Here is a 24,453-nt window from a genome sequence, read left to right as displayed (position 1 = left end):
TCCCATACCCGACATGTTCACCAAATTTCGTCTGAATACGTTCACAATATTTTGAGATATTATACTATATATCGTTTTTGGCCCGACCTCTCAATGGTGAAGAATCACTTTAAAAATTCTAGGAGTCAGATCTGGATTCGGATCTTCATCAAAATTTAATCAGTTCATCCACTTCATCCCTGTCACAGAACCAATGTGTCCATCAAATTTCATCCGAATACATCCCCAACTTTTTGAGATATCCTGCAAACAAAGAAACAAACAGGCAAAAAATGAGGAAAAGATGTCGTGCAGAGCACGATAATTGCAAAATCCACCCTCTCTCCAAAGGTTGCCATGGATACATCAAATTGTCCATTTCATCAAGATTACAATTGACAATCTTAATCAAAGCTCATGTCAATTGGATGAAAATTGATTATTTTTCAGATTGAAATTGATGATTATAGAGGTTTGATCTTGAGTTGACCTTTGACCTTTTGGCCTCAAATAGTTGGTTGGCCAATTCAGTGAGGCAATATGCAAATCCTGTTCAACTTTCAAGTCAATCGGATGAAAAATGACGATTTTAGAAATCTGACCTCAAGATGACCTTTGACCTTTGACCTCAAAATCAATAGGCTTCTCAGTTGAGAGTACTCTCCAACTTGGTTGTTGTGTGTGGCAGCTTTGGCTGCTTGGTAGCTCTCATTTCTTGGAATGTGGCTGTACCACTGATGCTGCGCCCCTCTACCAGAAAACTGCAACTCATTTCGCCGAACTCGGGAGGATGACAGGCCGAGTCAACCCCACCTGGTGTTCATTCAGCAGCCAACGGGGCTCAAACTCAGGATCCTAGGTTCCCAAGCCAGTCACCCTACCCACTAATCCAACACCAGGCTTACAAAACCGACTGACCAATATTCTTGAAAAATCTTAGATTTTGCAAGTACCAAACAGATAGACACAGACAGATAGACAGACAGGGGTGAAAACATAACCTTACCTCCTTCCACCTTCGGTGGTGGAGGTAATAAGGTGGTCTTCTGCATTCAAGTACATTCAAAAACGCATGACCATTCATTTTTGGTCTCCTTGATACGATGGGAAAGAGGTTTACTGTGTTAACATCCACATTTTTCATCAAGCAGAAAGTATTGTTTCAATTAGACCCTAAAAATATTGATAACAGTGACACAAGTCTGTTTGAATTGTATTTATTTATTTATCGATTTCCAGGAACGAATGAACAATCAAAATACAGCAGCTACTTCAGCATATTTCCAACACCATGACCGTTGCCCCCCACCATCTTCGGGGTTCCTTGAGGATGCTTGTGAGGTGGAAACCTGCACGACCCATAAGGAGTGTCCCGGGAGGTACCGCTGCTGCTACAACGGCTGTGTTTATACCTGCCTGGAACCAGTGTCTCCTCCCGCTGGTACTTTACAAGATACTTGCCTTCATTTATCACTTAGCTTTTTTCATTTTATGGAAAAAAAAATGAAGACATCTGTTATGAGTTGACATTGAGCTCTACGTTCATGACCCGAGTCCCGACACAAAAATATTCACCAACGTTGGTGGAACCTCTTGCTCTTCAGTCTTTTATGCATTTATTGAATGAAAAATTTATTTCGGTCTTTTACAAATAACAATTTTAAATCAATAATCTTCCTTATTACTTGGGGGCAATTTTTTTTTTGACAATTGATCAAATGTTGATCAATTTTTTTTTTGATGTTGATCACTCCGGTTTGGTTGTTTTGTTTTTGTTTGTTTGTTTGTCTGTCTGCTCGCCTCCAGCCAAAACCGCTCAGCCGATCGTTCTGAAAATTTTGGAGGTTATGGTCACTGACCCTGCGACGGTTCCGCATTGAAGTTTTGTAAAATTCGGTCGAACAAAAAGGTCAACATCAGCCAAAAGGTCAATTTGGGCCAAATTTTCTAAAATCCTCAATTTTTGTCTGATTGTCTTGAAATTTGAACAATATTTGCATTTCAGATCAATACATTCAACCCCCTATTATTTTTGAGGTTAGCTAAGGTCAAAAGGTCACATCAGGTCTATACAACATCGGCCAAATTTTAAAGTTGCTTCTAAAATTGTCAATTTTCATCCGATTGACTTGAAATTTGATAGACCATTTGCAGATCAGCTTACTCAATTCAGGCAGCAATTATTTTTGAGGTCAACATTGGTCAAAAGGTCAACATAGACCAAATTTCTATAATTGTCAATTGTCATCCGATTGGCTTGAAGTTTGAAGAGCATTTGCATATCAGATCACTGAATTCAACCAGCTGCTATTTTTGAGGTTAACTTAGGCCAAAAGGTCAACATAGGCCAAATTTCTATCATCGTCAATTTTCATCTGATTGACTTGATATTTGAAGATCTGGTAACTGAATTCAAGCACCTCTTATTTTTGAGGTCAACATAGGTTGAAAGTTCAACATAGGTCATATTTCTAAAAGTCATTTTTCATGCGATTGACTTGAAATTTGAAGAGCATTCGCATATCAGCTGACTGAATCCAACCATTCTTCATTCTGTTTTGCCAAGTGTCACTCTGTGAGTAATTTTTCATTTTCTTTCTTGTATTTTTATCCACAAACCTCACCACGACCCCATCCATACTCATGATCTCTTCTCATGCAAATTACCCCATTCACAAGTACTCCCCTTGAAGCAAGCATAAGGTTATTGGGATTCCCCCCCCCCCTTCCTCCCTCACCTCCTTTCGTTCATTAGTTACCCTCACCAGAGGAGAGGATTTTGCATTTGGGTCCGTTTGTCTGTCTGTTTGTTTGTTTGTTTGTTTGTTTGTCCGCACAGAACGTAAGTACCGTTTATCTCTACAACCGCTTGTCAGATTGACATGAAATTTTCACGATTACAGCAACTACACGTGTAGAATGTTTTAATGATAATTATGATGTCATAAGTCACGTGGTGTGGCAGCCATGTTGGAAAAATGGGAAAAAAATTTGACCTGTATCTCCAAAACCACACCAAGTAAAAAATTGAAACTTAGCACATGGTGAGTAGTCTGCATGGGAAATAAGTGGGATTTTTGTATGATGTCATGGGTGCCTTTGTTATGACGTCAAAATTGCATAAGTAGAATGTTACATCCGATCAGCATGAAAAAATTTGAGGGTCATCTTGTGATAAATTGGTCGACAGAAAAAATGATGATATTGTTGTGGTTCTAGGAACTGCATGTATACAACAGATAGTGTCCAAAGACAGTTATTCCATTATTATACATGTAGATAGTCCCCTTCCTTTTGTTTAGCAGGACGACAAGGGAGTGCGTTGTGATGATCTAATAGCTGGGGTTGCTGAAATCATTTTTTTTCCTTCATTTCATCCCTACTCTTCTTCTTTTCTGATTATTCCTGAGGTAAATCAGCCACGTGCGCCTTCGCTGTAAGGTGGGGCCTCGTGGAGATCAGCCACGTGCGGCGCCATGGTGGGGAAACTACAGCGCCGAGTCATGTGGTGTGCTTGTTGGTGCGGGATTATCGACTCGGGTTTCCGATGGTCTGGGGAGGATCGCCGGTTGGATAAAAAGGCATGTGAATACATACCTCTTAAGAGGCTGCACGAATGGTGTTTTTTACAGCACGGGAAACACAGCCAGCAAGACGCCCACGCTCCAGGAAACGCGTACGGAGGCCGATAAAGCCGACTCCACACCATTTTGGGCACGATACGAGTGTGCGGGTAGAAGCGGTTTGTTCCTTTTAAACCTCAATATCTAACACATATTGGTGTTTGCCCCACACACACACGCTGGCGGAGTCAGGTGAGCGCGAGCACTGGCCACGTGCGTAATGGCGGAACCGCGCACACTGCATGGAATGTGTTCGAAAGCAGACACGTACGCCGCTTGTGAGACCTGCACGGATTTATCCATGATGATGTACCTTCGGTCCTCGTTGGCAGCAGTGGATTCTCCACGGATGGTGAACGTCTTCTCGTCTCTACGGCCAGCGAAGCTGCGATCGAGCCAGGGAATGTACAGTGCGGGTCACGTTGGCGTGCGCGGAACGAATGCATTGATCGATGCTGGTCGAGCGGGTATGCGGGACCCGAGATAGGTCACCCGGGCACCGTCCGGGGGTTTTTGCAGGATGATTCGCGTGCCAATTTCGATGTGGGCGATTCGTGTCATATCGTGGGGTCGGAGCGAGGTGTGTTCGCTGTCTGGAATGGCCTTGTCGGAAATGAAGTGAGGCGTATTCCGGCCCAAGCTGGTGGGCCACGTGAGGGGTCGGGGACAATCAGAGCGCCCAATTCCCATGATGACGTTACGATTCGGGGTGGCCCCTCCCCCCCCCGAGCTTCAAATCCTATAAAGGTCAGAGAAGTTCTTCCGTCTCTCTCTTGCCTCTTGCCTTTTAATTTTCTCCGCCTCTCTCTCGCCTCGCCTCGTCGACACCGCCACGACCCGCCTCCTGCTCCTCGTCTCCGCCTACTTGTCTCCGCCCAAACGACGTCGACCCCACCCGCCTACCTGGTCCCACCTACTACTCCACCCTCGCACTCTGGACTCCGCCCCTTCTCGACTCAAGCTCCTCCTTTACGGTGCCCAATTCCTGGTTCTAAACTCCCTCTTCATCAGGTTTTCTGTGTCTGTGTGTGTGCGTATGTGTGTGTCCTGGTGCCTGTCTGCCTAAGTAAGACTGCAGAAGATCGTTATTATTATTGTTATTAATTTCGCGTTAAGTCTGCTCTGTGTCCCCTTTTGTAAGTTGCCTGTTTATTGTCGCACCACACGCTTCTTTCTATCGCTGCACAACACACCCCAATAAATCTTCACTGTGGCACATATCTTTCCTCGCCCACTGTCAATAAATTATCATTAGGAATGTTCCCTGCTCGTCTTTGTGGTTTCTCTCATTGATCCAGCATGGTCCGAATCCTAGTTTAGCCGGGACTTTATTCCCAACGATCCATTCCTTTTAGCCTGTACATCCGTGGCAGTGTTGCTCGGCTGCATCCGATCTGGAAAATGATCCGGTCTGGTAGAGTGATCCGGTTCGGACAAGGCGTACCGAGTGCGTGTTCCCCGCTAATTAAACCATGTGATTAATTAGGTAACCCGATTAACCCATAGCCGGGAGGACCCTAGGTCACGCGGTTGAGTTATTGGCGTCCACGGTTGGTTAAGCGACCCGCCGCATCATGGAATTATCTGTGTGCGACGGCCTACAATTCCGGGGAGTCTGGTGGGAACCGACATAGCTACACCTTGTGCATTTATTGTGCACCTACACCGACAGACCTACACCATGTCCCCCACCTTGTGGTCTTCTCACCCAACCCCCCGGCCCGCAACAATATCATCGCTCACGTGGTTCGGCAACCATATTTTAAAAATAAAAAAACTTCAAAAATCTTCTCTGAAATGGCTGAACATATCAAGGTGAAACTTTACAGCTTTGACCGCCTATCCATGATGAACAAAACATTCCCACCGATGATATCAGGTCACTTGATTTGGCAGCGATATTGGATTTACCCTAAAACCTATAAAAAAAAACCTTCTTCTCCAGAACGGCAGGACAGTTCGATGGGAAGTTCACACACATGTTCCCCAAGCTTTGGAGATAGTCCGGGAGCCAACCTGTGTACGAGGCTGTTTTAGGGTTGGACCTTACAGCCTCTGCTATAAAATTTTACACCCCCAGGATGTTTAGATATATGTTTGCAGTTCATGAAAACCAATGTTGGCAATTCATAAGCTCTTGCGAAAAATTTTGGCGGCCGTTTTTGTTTGAGGAAGATTTGAAAAATTTGATAAAACAGCAATTGTCAATAAAATTTCTAAAAAAATTAAAAAATCACATTCATGAAAAATAAATGTGAACTAAATGTAAGAATTCAATCAGTGCATTGTAAAATGACAAAAAAAAATTGCCTTTGTGAAAGTAAACCTCGTAAAAGTACATAATTTTGTGAAAAATGCCTTAAAAATAACGTTTTTGAAGATGGCCTTTAGAACTTTTCTTATCATAGGCAGATGCTGCATTAGAATACTAATTTCTCTTAATGTGATATGAACATGGTATCCATGGCTAATTAAAACAGCAAATTTGATTGAGTTCTATCAATTTTTAAAGAGAAAATTAACATTTTGTCAACCAAAGTTACCCCTACCCCCAAAATCCTCTTACTCTATTGAACACAGTTCGGTTAAGGTTTGCTGGATCCAGGTTGGGTACTTCACAGTTCACTCTTCCAAAGGAAAATTCAATGGTGTTTGAGTGACATGGCCCTGGAGCAGACATACAACAATGAAGGGAAGACATCTCTGTTCAAACGCATATCTCAGGCACCAGCTGCTCGAGATAAATATGTGAAAACAGCACCATTTCTCACAGCTGTATCAGAGAACATAAAGTCTATGGCTAATCTAGGCCAACAGGAATCTACTCATCATGGAGAAACACAGAAGCAGGCAACAGAAGAACATATGCATGTTGAGGAGATCAAGAAAGTGATATGCCAGCAGATGATAAACCCATTCCAGTGTAACAACCAAGTGGATCTGCTCAATAGAGCAACTAGTGAGAAGGATGCTTCAAAAGACTTGGTCCATGCTCAAGCTAAGGGCATGGAAGCCATTATGAAAGCAGAAGAGGTGGTCTCTATTAAGATTGAACCACTGAAGCTGGTAACTTTCTCCTCACAGAAGAAATCAAAACCATCAAGGAAACAGAGTTTAATCAGGATCTATCAAGATGAGACTGCAACTACACGTGTGCTGTGTTTCTATCGAGATGCCGACCCAGTCACAAGAGAGATTGCATTTTCCCATGAGTGGACAGACTATCCATCATCCCTGTTTGAGGTTGATCCACGCTTAGCACAGGGGTTGTAATGCGCAAAGGCAACGAGTCTGATTTCGTGGCAGTGCTAATTGCTGAAGCTGAGCAGGATGTTGTTTTACAGCTGCCATCATTACCACAGAGTGACCTATACACAGTTTATCTGGTAGACACAATGGCATTTGTAAATAAATACCAAAAAATGGGTGCGAAAACATTTGGTGAACTTCCCCAGCTGTATCTTCGCAAGCAGGTGTATCCTGCAGTTGAAACCTGAAATGTGCAACTGTGTCAACATCATTGGTGATCAGTATGATTTTGATGATAGCCATACTTTGAAGGGTGATGAGCAGCAGAGGAGAAACCAGACAGACCAGGCAAGACAATTCTCACCATCCAAGAGTCTAGAAATTCCGGACTGGAATTTATTCATGAAGAATCCAAGAAATAAAGGAAATCTTCAGAACTTCATTGGCACTTCCCTTTGTGAGAGTCCTGAAGCTATTCCGGATGGAGTGACCATCATTCTTGGTAGTATGATGGAAAACAAAGGTCACACTCTTTCCATCACATCAGCATCAAGTTCAGTTCTGGACTTACCTTGTGAAGAACATGAAGAGGCAGACACAAGGATTATTGCTCATCTTGCGTATTGTGTGGAATATCTTGATCACCATCGAGCTGTTGTGCATGCAACAGATACAGACATAATTATGCTGTGTATATATCACTTCTGCTGCTTGAACACATTGCAAGAACTCTGGATACAACGGCAGAATCAATACCTACCTATTCATGAGCTGGTAGAAGTGTTGAGCAAGAAGTACCAGAAAATCCTCTTGATGTCGCAGCTACACTTCTGTGCACATATGTGTTGTGTGGATGTGACACAGTGAGCTACCCATTCAGAAGGGGAAAAGAAGAGGTCAGGTCAGGTATGGGAGCATGTGCCAGAACAGCGCGTCGCTGCGTCCACTTTCCGCCGGTACTCCAGGGGCCTCCGTCTGGCCATCCCCCAGGCAGATGCCAGGCCCATCCCCATCTCCTTGAGATGATGGTCAACCTGCTGCAACCATGAGGCACGTGGTCGGCCCACTGGCCTCCCACTCATGAGACTCCCTCGCTGAGAGAATCTGGTGAGCAGGATCAGCGTCAGGAAAACGAGCCACATGTCCATACAGCCGCAGCTGACGCTCACGGACTATGCAGGTAACAAATCTCATCCGAGTCTCTCTCAGCAACCGCTCGTTGGACACAAAATCCGACCAGCGATAGCCAAGGATTCTCCGAAGAGACCTGGTACCAAAGGAATTAAGTCTCCATCTCAGATCCTTGGTCAAAGTCCAAGTCTCGCACCCATAGAGCAAGACTGGAAGTACCAAGGACCTGAAGACTCAGACTTTCGTCCTCCCGCACAGGTACCGGCAGCGCCACACCCCATGATCCAGTGAATCCATGACTCCCCAGGCCCGACCCAGACGTCTATTGACCTCCGGCTCACAACCTGCGGAGACATGAATATCACTGCCAAGGTAAGTGAATCTCTCCACGACCTCAACATCCTCACCACAAACAGACACAGACAGGACAGCAGCATCCAAGATGTCACCGAAAGCCTGGATCTTAGTTTTGACCCAAGAAATCCGTAATCCCAACGGCTCCGACTCCTCATTCAGCACCTCGAGGGCCCCCAAGAGGATGTCTAAAGTCTCCGCAAAGATGACTGCATCATCTGCAAAATCAAGGTCTGAGATCTTGACATTGCCAAACGATGCACCGCAACTTGATCTCTCCGACATCCTCCCTAGAATCCAGTCCATACAAGTGCTGAAAAGTGTGGGGGCAAGTACACATCCCTGACGAACTCCAGTAACAACTGGAAATAAGTCAGAGATGGTACCACCACACTTCACAGCACTCTCAGTACCAGAGTAGAGTTCAGACATCAGATCGATCAGTTTCGGTGGCACCCCACGAAGACCAAGAATCCTCCAGAGGACATCCCGATTCACTGAATCGAACGCTTTACAGAGATCAACATAGGCTGCAAGCAGCCCCTGCCGAAACTCTCGTCTGTGTTCGGTGAGGACACGAAGTGCAAGGATATGGTCAATCGTTGACCTCTTTGGTGTAAAGCCTGACTGCTCTGGACGCTGGTGCTCAAGCAGATGGTGGCAAACCCTATCAAGAATTATCCGAGCAAAGACCTTGCCCGGCACTGAGAGCAGCGTCACCCCTCGGTAGTTTTTGCAGTCTTGGCGATCACCCTTCCCTTTCCAGAGAGGGACAACAAGGCCCCTCTTCCAGTCAGTTGGGATGATGCCTGTGTTCCTGTGAAAAGAAGAACGGCACAGGTTTCTCTGGGACTGATAGGAAACCTTCCCCACCTTGTTGATTTTGGAAGAGATAGTGAAATGACAGCAACAGAATGTGTCATTGATGAGGCCAGAGTATACTGGACTGCTCTGCATGGCCAAAAAGGGTTCAGCTGTTTGGATACCCTCAGGCAGCATATGTTTGTCTCTTCAAAATTAGACCTTAGGTCACTGCCAGCAACAGAAGATGCGTTTTACTTCCTTGTTTTAAGAGCATTGTATCAATTGCTTCTGTATAGACGTGCACATCTCAGTGACCGAGCACTTGCCCCAGCCACAACATTTGGCAGAACCCTTATCAATGGAAAACTGGTCCCAATTCTCATGTCTAAGCCAGCCAAGCCAAACATAGACAAAACGGTGTCTTGCATGTGCAAATTATCCAAATGTCTGAAACGATGTTCATGCAAAAAGGCTGCTGTGCCTTGCTGAGTGACATGCATATGCCTTGGTCAGAGAGGTTCATGTGGTGGAGTTGTTTCAGAGAGTGACTCTTCCTCTGAAGAGGATGTTTCATGTCACAATATTGTGTTAATCCATTTCTAATTTTATCTTCCTTAAAACCATGGCATGTAAAAGTATGTTCTTGTTCCTGACCCCATTGATAGTCAAGCATTTCTGAGTTACATAAATCTTTTGTTGTTTGACATATAACCTTGTCAATTGAAGGTAGGTTAAATCTACACCATTGTGATATAGGAAATGAACTCCTCTTTAATATGAGGGGTCATTTGTGTATATAGGTTTAGTGGTTATGATTTTAGGACAATATGAATTACCCCTACCCCCATCCTACATCTTCGCTTTTGCCAACATTTTGTTATCAGAGGGGGCTCGCAAAAGTGTTGACTGTGTTGTTGCGCAAGAGTTTCACCATTGCCAACATTGGTTTTCATATACTCAAAGGGTGTCTCTTTATGAAAATCAACACAAAAATTTTATAGCAGACCGGGCAATTTTTTTTTAATTTTGATCGGTTGGCTCCCGGACTAAGATACCAGAGTATTCACGAATAATAATTGATAGCACATGGAAAAGCAGCTATATTGGATTGAATGTAACCCCAAGCCTTGGCGATGCCATGGTGTTCACGAATAAGTGATTGGTCACATTGTCTGGCAGCCATATTGGATTGAATGAAAATCTTTAAAAAACCATTTCTCTTGAACCGCTTCATTGACCGATGTAAAACTTCAGAGTTATATTAGTGATGAGGAATATATGTTCTAAATTTCAACCTGATTGGATGGATAATCTGTGAGCCAGAATTATTTAATTGTTTTAATCTGGGTTCTTTTTGATTTTTTTTTTGAATAAGGCTCACATGGTTGTGACTGGATGAGTTTGAGGGTAGAGGAGGAGCAGCTGAAACATGAATCCTATCCCAGTGCCTCCTGATGACGTCATCTTTCCTTCTTGCTTGCTTGGGTTCTTTCTGATTACTCCCATACAGGACTGTACCTATTCGGTCTTCCATTTGATTTGAATTGAATTTATTTCAATCCCATTCTGAATAAATTTGAATATTAATAAACGTCATGAGTCAGGGTCAAGTATCCGATCAAAGCATGGTTGCCTCAACGCGGGACGTCTTTGTACCTGCTCATCACTGCCATCAGTTTTCAAGTGGCAGTTCTAGTTATGTCTAATATTAATTATGTAACACACCACACAAAATACACTACGCAAAACCACACAAACATCACACAAAACAAGTCCTGGCGAGGGTCTGCAATCATTGTTTGCTCTTTTTCTTGTTGTTGATTGGTTTGTTCCTCTGCCTTTTCATACCCACTTTCCCCTTCCTCTTCTTGTTGTATTTCATTCAGTTTGTGTGCAGCTTGTACACCCTCATGTGTCCTTCTCCCCCTTTCCTTTATCTATATATCTCTCACCTCTACTCTGCTGTTAGTGTTTCCCCCTTTCCATTTTGTTCCCTTCCATTCTGCTCCAGCTCTTCCATGAGCCTCGATGATATTGCAAAAAAAAGGGGAAAAAAACAATCTCATCATTAACCTTATTATAGAGATACCTCATGAGCTTCATCATGAGATAACTGTTTAAAAAGGTACACCTGGTCAAACTCTACATTAAAGTATCTATGGAAGCAGATCTCTTCCTTCCTTACTTCCTTCCATATAAGTGCTGCTTCATCAGGATGAAGATTACCACACTGCAGTTGCAGGCATGGACAGCACCAATACAACCATTATACCAGTTCCCTGGTACTCATTTCCCTGACCTCGGAAGGATGACAGGCTGAGTCAACCCCACCTGGTGTTAATTCAGTGGCAAACAGGGCTCAAATTCAAGATCCTCAGATCCCAAGCCAGCCACCTGAACCGCGAAGCCAACACTCTTCTAAGATCCCAAGCCAGCCACCTTAACCACAAAGCCAACACTCTTACCCCATGATTCTCTTTTAGTATCCAAGTGAAAAATAATTTTACATACAAAGAATGTCAAAACTATGCATTTAAAAAATAGGAATTTTATTTGACATTTCCTTCAATAACCAAAGATGAGCTTGGAAATACGATGGTGGAACATGACAACACAAGCAGCCTGCTCTCCTGTACAACAGAAAATAATTATATTTCCAGCAAAAACAAGCAATTGCAGCTGCGTTGGTGGCAGAATGGTTGATGAACAGTAGAAAAGGGCTGACTCTTCTGCCAAAAAAACCAAAAAACCCAAAAGGCACAAAGGTGCCTGTACTTCGGCTGTCTACCCTTCATCGGTGCAACGGAGGGAGATGTAATAATCAGGGGCAAATCCAGGAATTGGGTAGGGGGGGTTTCCAAATAACAGAAAATCTAAGTCATATGAAAACTTTATTGCAGCTTTCAAATAAATGCACATTCACATATTCTTTGATATGCATGTATTGTGAAAAAATATAGAAAAGTTAATCAATATAATATTTAAATGCATAACTAAAAATAAAATAGCTTGAATTCAATAAACTTCAAGTTTCAATCTTAAATATCATGACTAGTGAGACCTACCTGAGTGATGGTAGTGCCTATATGACATACTAGGAGTTCTGGGTGACCAGGGAACCCCTGGGTTTGCCACTGTAATGGTAAATATTTTTTGTTGGGAGGGGTGGGGGGGGGGGTTCCAGGCAACCAGGAAACCCCCCTGGATTGGCCACTGATAATAATGATTTTATTGTCCGTGCTGCAAACGACAATGAGAGCAGTATGCCGATGTCGTGCTAACGTCAATGACATGTGAATCAATAAAAATGTACCCCACTCTTATTTTGACAGGGCATCGGTGCTGCCGAAGCAGTTCCTGAACAAAGATGATGTTGGATGGTTTGCTTTTGCCTTTCCAGTAGTCAGTCAGGGCAGGAATTTGGAATTTGTTCAGGGTACTTGTAATGACAACTCACCTTCTCTTCCCAAAATATACTGTGGGATCTTCAATGTACATCAATAACCATTGGTGGTAGACAGTTCGGCTTAATGTCCTCCCAATGAATCACACACACACACACACACACACACACACACACACACACACACACACACACACACACACACACACAGTTAGTGTCTTTTTCAGGACAACCATTATTTAAAGAAAGATGTAGGGATGGTTTCACATGATCATTTATTGTGAGCATCCCTCCCTTGTTTAAATACTTTTTGGAGGAACATCCCCACATCCTTTTGCATAAAAAAACGTTTTTATTACTTGTTCCTTTCCCTTTTTTAGAAATGTGTTTACAAATTGGAGAATTGTGCTGTTATTGCACAGAATTTTTTTTTTCTTAGGATTTGCGTTGTATTAAATACAAGCATCCCCCCCCCCCCCCCGGTGGAATTATATGGGTACAGAAGTGGATTTTGAAGTGGAGTACAATCTTGCTGAAGCTAATTAAGTGAGGAAATTGATGTAACAGTAATTTCTAGTTCTAAAGTGTTTTGCCAATAGTATGTGACAAGAGCGCCTTCATTAACTACTAGCAGAGGAGCCACCCCTTGAGTGGGTCGAGTTTGCGCTCCGACTTGCTGAAAATAAGTATAGTCTGTATTTTGTAAGAAGACTATAGATGTTTGTGTGGTGTGTGCTTACAAGGTTCTTGGTGGTCTGAATGTCTAAAGGGTACGTTCCAATTGTAGTTAGTGTTGAAGGGGTCAAGAGTCTAATCTCTCAAGCATGTAAAAAGGGTCTATAAAGATCTGAGTGGTTTAAACCTCGAAATGGTCAAGGGTCCAAGCTGTCTCATCTGTCTGAAGGGTGTAAGGGGTCTTAATGGTGTTAAGGTCTAAGGGGTCGATAGGGGCTTAAGGTGTGTAAAGGTATAACACTCTAAAGGTTATAAAACGTTTAAAGGGTGAAGGGATCTAAAGGTGAACTGTTGAGAGGGTATTAAAGGTAAAAGAGATATTCGGGGGTCTTAAGTGTTTTGGGGGTATTAAGGGTCTTTGGTGTTTATGTGTCTGAGAGGTATTATAGAGTCTTTGGGATCTAGAGTGTCAGGGGTCTTATAAGGTCTTCTGGGTCTTCAATAGTCATAAGTGTATTAAGGGTCTTTTGGGTCTAAAGGGTCTTATAGGTCTTTTGAGTATTAAGGGTCTTCAAGGGTATTAAGGGTCTTTAACTATGAAGGGGCTTGGGGGTCTGTAGAGGTCTGAGTGGTCTTAGAGGGTCTTAGGGGTATGAAGGGTCTTTAGGGTCTTTGGGTTCTAAGGGGTCTAAACGATCATATGAGTCTTCAAGGGTATTAAGGGTCTTAAGGATCGAAGGGGTCTGATGCCGGGTCTTAAAGGGTTTTGGGATGTTAATGGTCATCAGGGTTTTTAAGGGTCCTTGGGGGTTTTGTGGGTCTTAAGAGTCTTTGGGGTCCTAAAGGGTCTTCAAAGGTCGAAGGGGTCTTGGCAATCTGAAGGGTCAATAGGTTTAAAAGGTACATTCCAATCGTACGTAATTAATAGAGGTATATGTTGTAAGTACTCAACTGACATTCAAAGAGTTGATGTAATTAATAGATGTCTTGCGACACATAGACATGAACTGAACTTTCTATACAAGATGTTCTACTACTGATTTACAAATGGTGTACAGTCGTACAAACTTTGTCGATGTGCTCACATTGTATTAGTACTGCACATACTTTATAGACGATCTAACATTCTCAATAGTACGTACTTTATAGAAATATGTGTGTTGCTGTTGATTGGCCCTGTAATTGCCATGCACGGACAGGGCTGATAATATTCCACAGTTAAGACATTAACCACAGCCATATAGGTCTGATTGGCCCTTGGGCAAATGTGTTGAGCGGCCCCACCCACATCAGGCTGATTGACAGTCGTAGTCCCGCCCACCCCTTTGATCCCTTGCTCATATTCCTTTCCAAAGAATGCAGTTTATGTGTTCTTTTCGTGGCATCCTTTTAAGTGATTAAAATTCTGATCAGTTTGCACCCTCCCACTAGAAAATGCAGTAGATTCATGTTTCAACCAAGTTCGTAGCTTAAACCAGTTTTGTGTTAGACTGTCAGAAAAAAAATAATAAGAAGAATGGCAAACAGGCATTTTTGGGTCTCTCGTTTTTCTTGTTCATTGATGATGTCCCAAAGTTAAATGAGTGTTATTGGATGGGGATTTCTCCACCGATGACTGGGAGGTAATTTGCAGGTTTATAAGCTTTGACCTTGGTAAATTGTTTTTGAGGATTTATGTTGTATTGATTTATGTTGATCCCCAACTGGTGATTTAAGCCTGGTGTTGGCTTAACGGTTAAGGTGGCTGGCTTAAGATCTTAGGGTCTTAAGTTCGAGTCCCTGTCGGCCGTTGAATTAGCACCAGGTCGGCTTGACTCAGTCTGTCATCCCTCTGAGGCAGGCAAAACGAGTACCAGCGTACTGGTAACAGGGGCACTGTATCAGCGGCATTGCCATGCTTCCAGAAAATGATGCAAACGGCACCCACAGTTCTGCACACAAGAGCTAGCTACATAAATGATGTTTAGTGCTCCCACCTAATTGGTGCATTTCATTGTGAGGTGTGGAAAAGTGTAGGGTGTCGTAAAATACCATGATGCAGTACTCGGTGAGCCAGTGGGCTGAGCGACTGAATGGTGTATGTCTATCTCAACAGTGCAGAAGATTAGTCATGGATAATGAAGCAATAAATAAAAAATGATTGTTATTACATGCATCACATTCAAGCATTCCATCATCAATAGCTCTTGCTATTCACAAAACTAACATTATTTGTTAACATCGACGCAAATTATTCAAATGTTCCCGAAAAACCCACATTGATGCTTCTGAAGTGGCAAAGCCTGAGCAGACGTCGCCTCTCATCCATCATCAACTCCTGCCCTTTGTGAAACAGACACCATCTTCATCTTGCTTGAGCACTGAAGCACTAACTTCTTCGGTAGATAATAAATAGATGATCCCTAAAGTGAAACCTCTGCATCAGCGACAGCTTCCACTCCAACCCTCCCACATCTCCTCTCCCATTCGCTCTCTGCTGGTAGAGACTTGCTGATGTGGGCACAGAGAGACAGACAGCACATATATCCCCACCCCTGCAGCTGAAGATAACAGCATATAGTTGAAGACAACAAACGATCCTTCAAATTTGTAGAATTATGGAGATGTCTGGAAAGAAAGCAGTAATAGGCCCTGTCTTCGTAGACAGATAAGCAAGGAGTGTTGAATCCCAGTGAGATGTTGGTTTGAAGTAAATCAATGTCATCTCATTCAAACAGGCCTCAGTCTCCTGTGATGGCTGGACCAGTTTGCTGTGAAGGTTGTGCAGCAATGACGATGAGATAATAAATAATGCTGCCAGTATACTGCTGCAAAGTCAGATGCTCCAGAAGTCATTAACATTCTACCATAACCTTCTTGTATATGAAAAGGCTTAAACAATTAAGAGTGTCAGGTGGAACAAACTTACTGGAACTAACAGCTGCTGATACATGACTTATTTACTTGGCCTATATCATGCTGGTAGGGTTGAAGTTTTTCATTAACAACAATCATCTCTCCAGTAATTGAGAATTGAAGCTAATATTAACATATTGGTTAGTTATGAGAATATAGTCAGAGTTCACTTGCTGAAAAACGATTGCAATCCTCATATTTTTATTTATTTCATTTTTTTCCCCAGTGGTCGACTGGTTGATTCAGCCCAAACCACGCTGGCTTGGACGATATGGATGGTTACTCGATGGACCAGAAGAAGTGCTTCAAGGTATCTTGACTATGCTTACTTGCCACAGCTCCTACAAAAGAAAGGTGCTAATATCCCCCTACATCCCCCCAAAATGTTGCTTCTGTATCCATCTTGTTCACCCCCTGCATTCTGCGCAACCCCCTCATTATTACCCACATCCTTTGTTTCCGTCTCCATCTCTTTTCTGCCTTGGCCCTGATGTTTGCATTTTCCTGCTGTTCCTTTTGTGATGATGTGTCCCATTGTATGTTCTAGCTCTTCCAGTCCTGACTCTATCCAAAAAACAACATCTCAGCAGTGTGATACTTTGGTTGTATTGTGTTCACGAATTGATAGACTTACGTCGTTATGTGTTCATGACTAAAAACTAACAAATGAGTGGATGTGAGCAGTGGATTGTCCCCACCACATTTCCGCAGGGCGCTCAAGGTCCGCCAACAACCCCCTTCTGGTAAAACTAACAAAATCACGAATCACTGTTCACCTTCACTCTTTCATTCCTCTTTTTCCCCACCTTTGGAATAAACTCCCACACTCTATTCAATCCCATTCTTCCCTCCAGGCCTTCAAAACAGCTGTTCACCACCACCTCTTATCTTAAAGAGATCGCCCATCCAAATCCTCAATCTTTTCTTCCCCCAATAATCCACCCAAGCCCACCTCCTTCAAATTCCCTGCTTTCCTTCCTGAAAGTCCCTGTAATGTCCATCTTCTATTCCCCATGTTCCCTGCCCCATCCCTCTCCCTTCCACAGATCTCCTAATGTCTCTGTTCCCCACTGTTTTGTCCTTCCCACTCCCACCCCTCATCTCATGCCCCCCTTGCTGTGCGTTGTGTGTTAGCTCTCATACGAGCCTTGACAAGGTATACAAAAAAAAAAGTTTTCTTTCATCAGACTGACCAAGAGCATTGGTTCCAACCTGCATACTCTAGTAAATGGCAGGTGGTCCACAAGTTACTCCCCACCCCATCTCCCCCATCCATTGGGACCATACTGTGCGGGGCATTGGTGCTGCCGAAGCAGTTTCCTTGACTATTAGGCACAATCCTGGACGGGGCGCCACTCCGACACAGGATACCAGCATGCTGGCACTTATTTTGCCGACCGCAGAAGGATGACAGGCAGAGTCAACCCCACCTGGCATTAATTCAACACCCGAGTGGGATTTGAACTCAGGATCTTGGGATCCCAAGCCCGCTGCCCTAACCATTAAGCCAACACCAAGCATTGCATATTTAGCTGATATATTTAACCTTCTGAATGATCTCAATCTTTCACTAAAGGCAAAGAAATGAACATTTTTATGCTCAGCAATAAAGCGATGGGATTCAGAATCAAACTCGGTGCGTGGCGAACTTGCTTGGAAAATGGAATTCCTGGAATGTTTCCGTTTCTCACAGAATTTCTCAGTAATTCTGAAATTGAATTTCCCAGCATCAAAGCAGTTTGACTGCTAACCTTAATGCTTTGGACACGCAATTTGAGACTTACTTCAGAGACATTTCAGACAACAAGCGGCAGTGCATCTGTGCACTGTTCTCCAAAGATGTCGTTTCAAACACAAATCTTAGCTGCCGAGCCCAAGACCAGCTCGTGGATTTGTCATGTGATGGCAGCTTGAAGGTAAAATTCAGAGAGCAATCTCTCACAGCCTTTGGCTCTCCACTGAAAAGGACGATGATGAACTGTCAGGTGAAGCAATAAAAATATTGCTTCTGTTTGCAACAACCTACGCTTTTGAGGCCGGATTCTCTTGCCGAAAAGCCCTAAAAACAAAGTCCAGATCTCAGCTCCAGCCAGAACATGAAATGCATGCTTGCCTATCTATCCACGATTTCTACTCTACTAGCATTTATGAACTGGTCGGGGAGATTCAAGCCCAGGGCTCTCATTAAGTTGGGTAACTTATATTCATACTTTACTCTCTACATGCACTTATATCACTTAAAATGTACAGCAATAATACTACAATTAAGTATTGTTCCGTTATCATTTTCAAACACTAATTTCAACACATTTAGAAGGGTCTGCTTTTTTACAGAATACACACCAACACTCATTGTTAGTGACATCACTACTGCAAACTAAAGTTGAATATTAGTCTGGTTTATGCACATCAAAATTAGTTTTAAAATTTTGTTTTGAAAAAAAGAGAGAAAGTGGTCTGCAAGAAAAATATAGACACCATGGTGGTCCGTATATTGAAAAGTGTTGGGAACTAGAGGTATGTGCATTGTGTGCTCAACTTTGAGGTGTCCAGCCTTGGCTAGAATCTCACCCAGCTATGAAAGGTCACCATGGTATTTCACATTCAGCCAAGAGACTACTTCGGCAGCACTGTTTTCTCTGAGGATGATAACGATGATGATGATTTCCATTAATAGCCATGATAAAAACAATTATTCATTACCCCAAGTCAATTCGATTTATATTTTTCTCCTTCAGCTGAAACCTGCACCACCACAGAGGATGGAGAAACTCCACTAGCTTGTCCCACGGGTTATGAGTGTTTCATCACAGGTGCTGGAGATGTATCCCATGGAATTCCAAACCACGGACGCTGCGTTCACCATCGGCACCTTACTTATCGCTTCCAATGAAATATATTTCGCATTTAGCTTCTGCATTTGAATCCCAAATATATTAATGCTTGTTTGCTTTCGGATAAGATATCAGCAGTGAACTAATGACGTATTTACACCATGGCTGTGGTGTATCATCTTGTAATTTTCACCAGTGACCGAGCAGCTACTGTTGTAAATGGTGATTCATTTGTCAGCCTGTATGTACTGTATATGGTACCCCAAAAAGTTATATTACCCTTCTTGTACCTTTTAAAGTGAATGGTCTCAGTGATTACAAAATTACCTGTACACTGTCTCATTGTTTTTTTTTTTTTTACTGGTATGTCTGGTAAGTACCAAGTATCTCAGACTCTTTGTTTTGTAGCTGGAATTAAAATAATGGCATCTTGTGACTTGAAGCATGGACGTCTCTGGAAAGACATTCAAATTCTTGTTAAATTATTACCCTCACCAGAGGAGAAGGCATTGCATCTGGGTTCGTTTGTTTGTCTGCATAGAACGTGAGTATGTCTATTAATTGCATTCTATTGAAATGATAATGATACATAACAGTCATGATAATGACAATTATAATAATAATGATGAAAATGGTACATAGTGAGAATGATAATGATAATGTTAATAATAATGATAACGGTATGCCAGAGGAAAGTCGATGGCGTGTCATCGAAATTCCCACGCTTCCCACCTAAAGTTGAAAGATGGCAAAATGTTCCACCAGGAATGACCCAATATGAAAGATTGAGTTAATTTTTTTTTTGCTATTTTTCACCCTTGTGACCTGAAGTCCCCACCCCCTGATGCATGAACTGGGGGTGAAATCCAAAAAATCGTCACATATTTCATGTGTCCCCCAATGTTTATTACAAAAAAGTTAAATTTTAAAATTTGCCCTTAATTACATTTTTTGGTATTTGACCTTTTGACTCTGGCCCAAGGGTGGGGCCACAAACGAGACTGCTATTGCATCTTCTTGCTATGTGATGATCATTACTACCATAATTGGTGAATTTCTGCCCAACTGTTTAGGAGGAAATAGCGTGACGGACGGACAGACAGACGGATGGACGGATGGATGGATGGACAGACAGAGCCGATTCTAATATCCCTCCGCTATTTTTTCGAAAAGCGTGTGGATCATGATGATAATAATGACAATGATAATGGTACATAATTATAACAGCAAATGTTGATAATAATGATAGTGATAAATAATGATGATGAGAATGGTCCAAAATAATAACGATATTAATAACTAGAGTGAAGTCGATGACGTGCCATCGCAAATTCTCATGCTTCCCATCTACTTCTATCAGGCTAAACAGTTTTCGTTTTGTATCCCACTGATAGGCCGCATCCAGACTTTAAGCAAAATCTAATCAACTTATTTTCAAAAAATACATCATGCTATTTATAGTGTTTGGCCCCATCTCTCAATAATGAAGATTCAATTAGGAATTTTAAAAAATCTGGATCCCCCAAAATGAAATCGATTCGCCTCTGTCGCACACCCAACCTGTCCACCAAGTTCCATCCGAATCCATCCATAACTTTTTGAGGCATCCTGCTCACAGACAGACAAACAGGGGTGAAAACATAACCTCTGACACCTTTGATGTTGTCGGAATCAAAACAACGATGTTGACAAATGGTAATGCTGATAATATTAATGATAATAATCGTACATGGTAATAATGTTGCGTGAGTGTCGATAAATTACGTACAATTGGAACATTAGTTTATCCATTGATTATGTACGAATGCAATGTGAATACATCTCTTAACTGGAGAGTTCATAGAACACGATACCCTGCACAATGTTCAGATATGTACTTCAACTTTAATAAAACGATGATTATAACGATTTTAAAGGTCCCATGACACCCAAAAGTACTGAAATTGCATACATATACATATACATATATATATATATATATATATATATATATATATATATATATATATATATATATATATATATATATGTCCTATCAGAGTTTTTCATTGTGATTTCAGATCTGACAATGTTTTTTCACAATACTCATTCTGTAAAATGTAAAATTTAAAAAACAAACCTCTTCGGGAACGCCTCTAAAAATTCTGCCGAAATCTACTGAAAGGGGTGTAACCCACATGATGTCAACTGCAGGACGACAAAGGCTGCACGTAAATTACTCGGGTTGGTGGTCTACGTGATTCTATTGGCTTCCTGTGCGTTTCCACATTTGATTGGTCGACTCAATCGCTTCGTTCATTTCTGCTTTAAAAAAAAAAAAAACATTTGGTTTTGAATAATGGATGGCATGGACTTTGATTTGTCTGGTAGCGACAGTGAGTGTGAGAGAAATGAAGGATTTTGGTCTGAATCAGATGGAGAATTGTCAGATAACGTCGTCGCGGGAGGTGAAGTTCAGGCAGCTGGAAATGAAATACGGCCTTACCAGTTCGATCCGGAAGCAGGACAAGCAGAGGAAAATGGCGATGAAATTCCTGGAGTTCATGATGATCGGGAGGACATCGAAGGAAGACTTGGCAATAACAACTGGTTAGACCAGTGGTTCCCAACCTGTGGTACGCGTACCACTAGTGGTACACAAGGGCCTTCCAGGTGGTTCGCGAGCACTATCGGGCTCAACCTTAAAAAAAAAAAGATTAATTTAAATAAATAAATAAATAAATCGTCTGTCACCTCTCACTGCTCAAGACTGAGTTGATGCATTACTTCCCAGACATTACATGTTGTGCCTACATCACCAATCCGTTTTCCCTTGAACCAGGCGATCTGCTTTTCGGGACCGGGGAACAAGAGGAGCTCAGATATCCAGGCTGACAAGACAGCAAAGACGAAGCACAAGGAATGCTCTCCTATGAACTTCTGGGTGACCATGGCCTCCTCGTACCCGACACTAGCCAGTCACGCTGTTCCCCAGCCACTGATTTTCCCATCAACGTGGGAGTGTGAGCAGGGGTTCTCAGCCATGATGACTATCAAGTCAAAGAGCCGGAACCGTCTTGCTGCACGCGGGCATGATTTCCGATGTGCTGTGAGCAAAGTTATGCCCCGCATCGACCAGCTGGTGGAGAAGAAACAGATGCAGCCCTCGCATTGAATTTTGTTCTTTGTTGACAGTTAGTTCATTTGTGTGTTCTACTTGTGAATAAATTGATATCTTATCGAATTGAGTGTTTCTGGAACCAGGTGGTACGCAGCAACGGTATGGGACCTCCAAGTGGTACTCGATCAGAAAAAGGTTGGGAACCACTGGGTTAGACTAAATCCTATTCATAATTCAATAATGTAAATTCGACTTGCATACTGCTCGATATCCGAAATATTTTAGTGAGGTGACGTGAACAGCACAGCGCAGTGGGCATGTTGCACCGCGGCGAATGAATCGCAAGGCCAGCGCATGTCATCGGCAGTGTCTCTCCGCACATAAAACAAAGCAATCTCGCTGTCCGGATACGATGAAAACTTGTGTGCAGACCACACCTTGTGACAATTGTCTAGAGTAATCCGATGAATCTGACGTTCTGTTGCATTTTTATTTATTTTATTAACCTCCGCCATCTTCGAAGATGGATGGAGGTTACTGTTTTCACCCCTTTCTGTTTGTTATCTTGCCAAAACGAAGTTTTTGCAAGATATGTTAGTCAGCTTGTATGTTTTTTTTATTTTTTATCTTGCCAAAACGAAGTTTTGCAAAATATGTTAGTCAGCTTGTATGTTTTTTTTAATTTTTTTTTGTTTGTCTGTAATCACGTATAAAAAATTTTGCAGAGCACAGTTATCATCGGAAATTTTTGTAACTTCGCATATCAGAGGCCTATGGAGGTCCCTTTCGGTGCACAAAATTTTGAAGGTCAAGGTCAAAGGTCAAGGTCACTTTGGCGCAAATCAGGGGAGTCGACGAAACCCTTATTTTTTGAGTAATTTTGATCGGATCATCTTCAAACTTCATGGGAATATATTTCATGGTCTGGCGCTCAGCTGATTAATTTTTGGTTGCGATTGGCCTTGACCTTCATGGTTAGCACCTCAGGCCAAACATATTTGACCCCAAGGTCAAATTTTCAAGTTTTAGGAACCATATCGTGTAGTACCTCAAATTGAACACCTCGATGAGTGCTTTCTAGATATCTCAAGCTTGAGACATTATGACGTCATTTGGTGACGTTGAGGCAAACGCATATTTTTCATGGTTACTCTGTAGAACGATTCTCATCGGAATCTCTCGTAGGCAGATATTCCTCAAGGAGTCGCTCCTGGTGGATAGCAGCTCTGTTCACCTCAGTGTGACCTTAAAGAAGTCACACGTGGTCACCTTTTGGCAAGATACGGGTCACCCTTGGGTGACATTGTTTTTATTTGTTTGTCTGTTTGTTTGTGAACAGTATTACGGAAAAACTCCTTGACGGATTTCAACGAAACTTGGTGGGGGGGTGGGGGGTAGGTATGGTCCAAGGATCATGCCATTAAATTTTGGACTTGGTCCCCCCCCCCAAAAAAAATTGTTAGAGAAAAAAATTTTTTTTTTGTATTTCTGCATGTTTTAAGTGATTTCCAACCCCCCCCCCCCCGCAAAAATTCCCTCCCCCAAAATAGAGAAACTTCTTTTTTTGCATTTCTACATGTTCTAAATGATTTCCACCCCCCCAAAAAAAAAAATTGTTAGAGAATTTTTTTTGCATTTCTACATGTTTTAAGTGATTTCCAACCCCCCCAAAAAAAATTGTTACCCCCCCAAAAATAGAGAAATTTTTTTGCATTTCTACATGTTTTAAGTGATTTCCAACCCCCCGCCCCCAAAAAATTGTTACCCCCCAAAAAAGAAATTGTTAAGAGAAAAAAATTTTTTTTTTTTGTATTTCTACATGTTTTAAGTGATTTCCAACCCCCCCGCCCCCAAAAAAATTGTTACCCCCCCAAAAAAGAGATTGTTAAGAGAAAAAAATTATTTTTTTTGCATTTCTACATGTTTTAAGTGATTTCCAACCCCCCCCAAAAAAAATTGTTCGAGAAAAACAAAATTTGCAACTTTTTTTTTCAACAAAATTTCGATGTTTTTTTTTGCATTTTTACATGTTTTAAGTGATTTCCACCCCCCCCCCCCCACAAAAAATGTGGGAGAAAAGAACTATAACTCTGTCAGCACTGTTGACATCATATTTAATGAATAAGATATAAGGTTCACTTGAGTGACCCAGCAGTATTGGCGGTGGAGGTTTTGCACTCTCCCGAGTGCTCCCCCTCTAGTTTCTACTGTCGTCATGTAGCGCCAGTAGAAAACAATGAAGAAAAGAGAATAATAAAAGAAAGCTACAGCACGTCAGATTTATCGGCCTAGTCGGACAGATGATGGATTTATTGGACTAGTCTAGACTCTGGAGTTCACAAGTAACTTGTATTAGCATGCACACAATGTATAAGTCAATGCGTAAGAGTCCCGAGGCTATGATGC

At 42.2% G+C, this 24,453-nt stretch overlaps 1 protein-coding gene across 3 annotated transcripts in view; it reads left to right on the top strand.

Annotated features, from left to right (window-relative positions):
* The window catches only part of WFDC1 (WAP four-disulfide core domain 1), a 36,510-nt gene extending 17,231 nt beyond the window's left edge, over positions 1 to 19,279 (top strand). For all 3 annotated transcript variants that reach the window (XM_085846484.1, XM_085846485.1, XM_085846483.1), the window contains exons 2-4: positions 1,219 to 1,420; positions 16,340 to 16,423; positions 18,852 to 19,279. In XM_085846484.1, the coding sequence (XP_085702610.1) occupies positions 1,219 to 1,420; positions 16,340 to 16,423; positions 18,852 to 19,006 (441 nt within the window). In that variant the 3' untranslated portion in view covers positions 19,007 to 19,279. The remainder of the gene's footprint in view (positions 1 to 1,218; positions 1,421 to 16,339; positions 16,424 to 18,851) is intronic.
* The last annotated feature ends 5,174 nt before the right edge of the window (positions 19,280 to 24,453 follow it).

This window comes from Eptatretus burgeri, chromosome 11, assembly GCF_056783735.1.
Source record: "Eptatretus burgeri isolate ZD-2024b chromosome 11, Ebu_testis_v1, whole genome shotgun sequence".
NCBI classification, from domain to species: Eukaryota; Metazoa; Chordata; class Myxini; order Myxiniformes; family Myxinidae; genus Eptatretus; species Eptatretus burgeri.
Note: the sequence above shows the minus strand (reverse complement) of the source record. Positions and strands in the feature narration are given on the sequence as shown.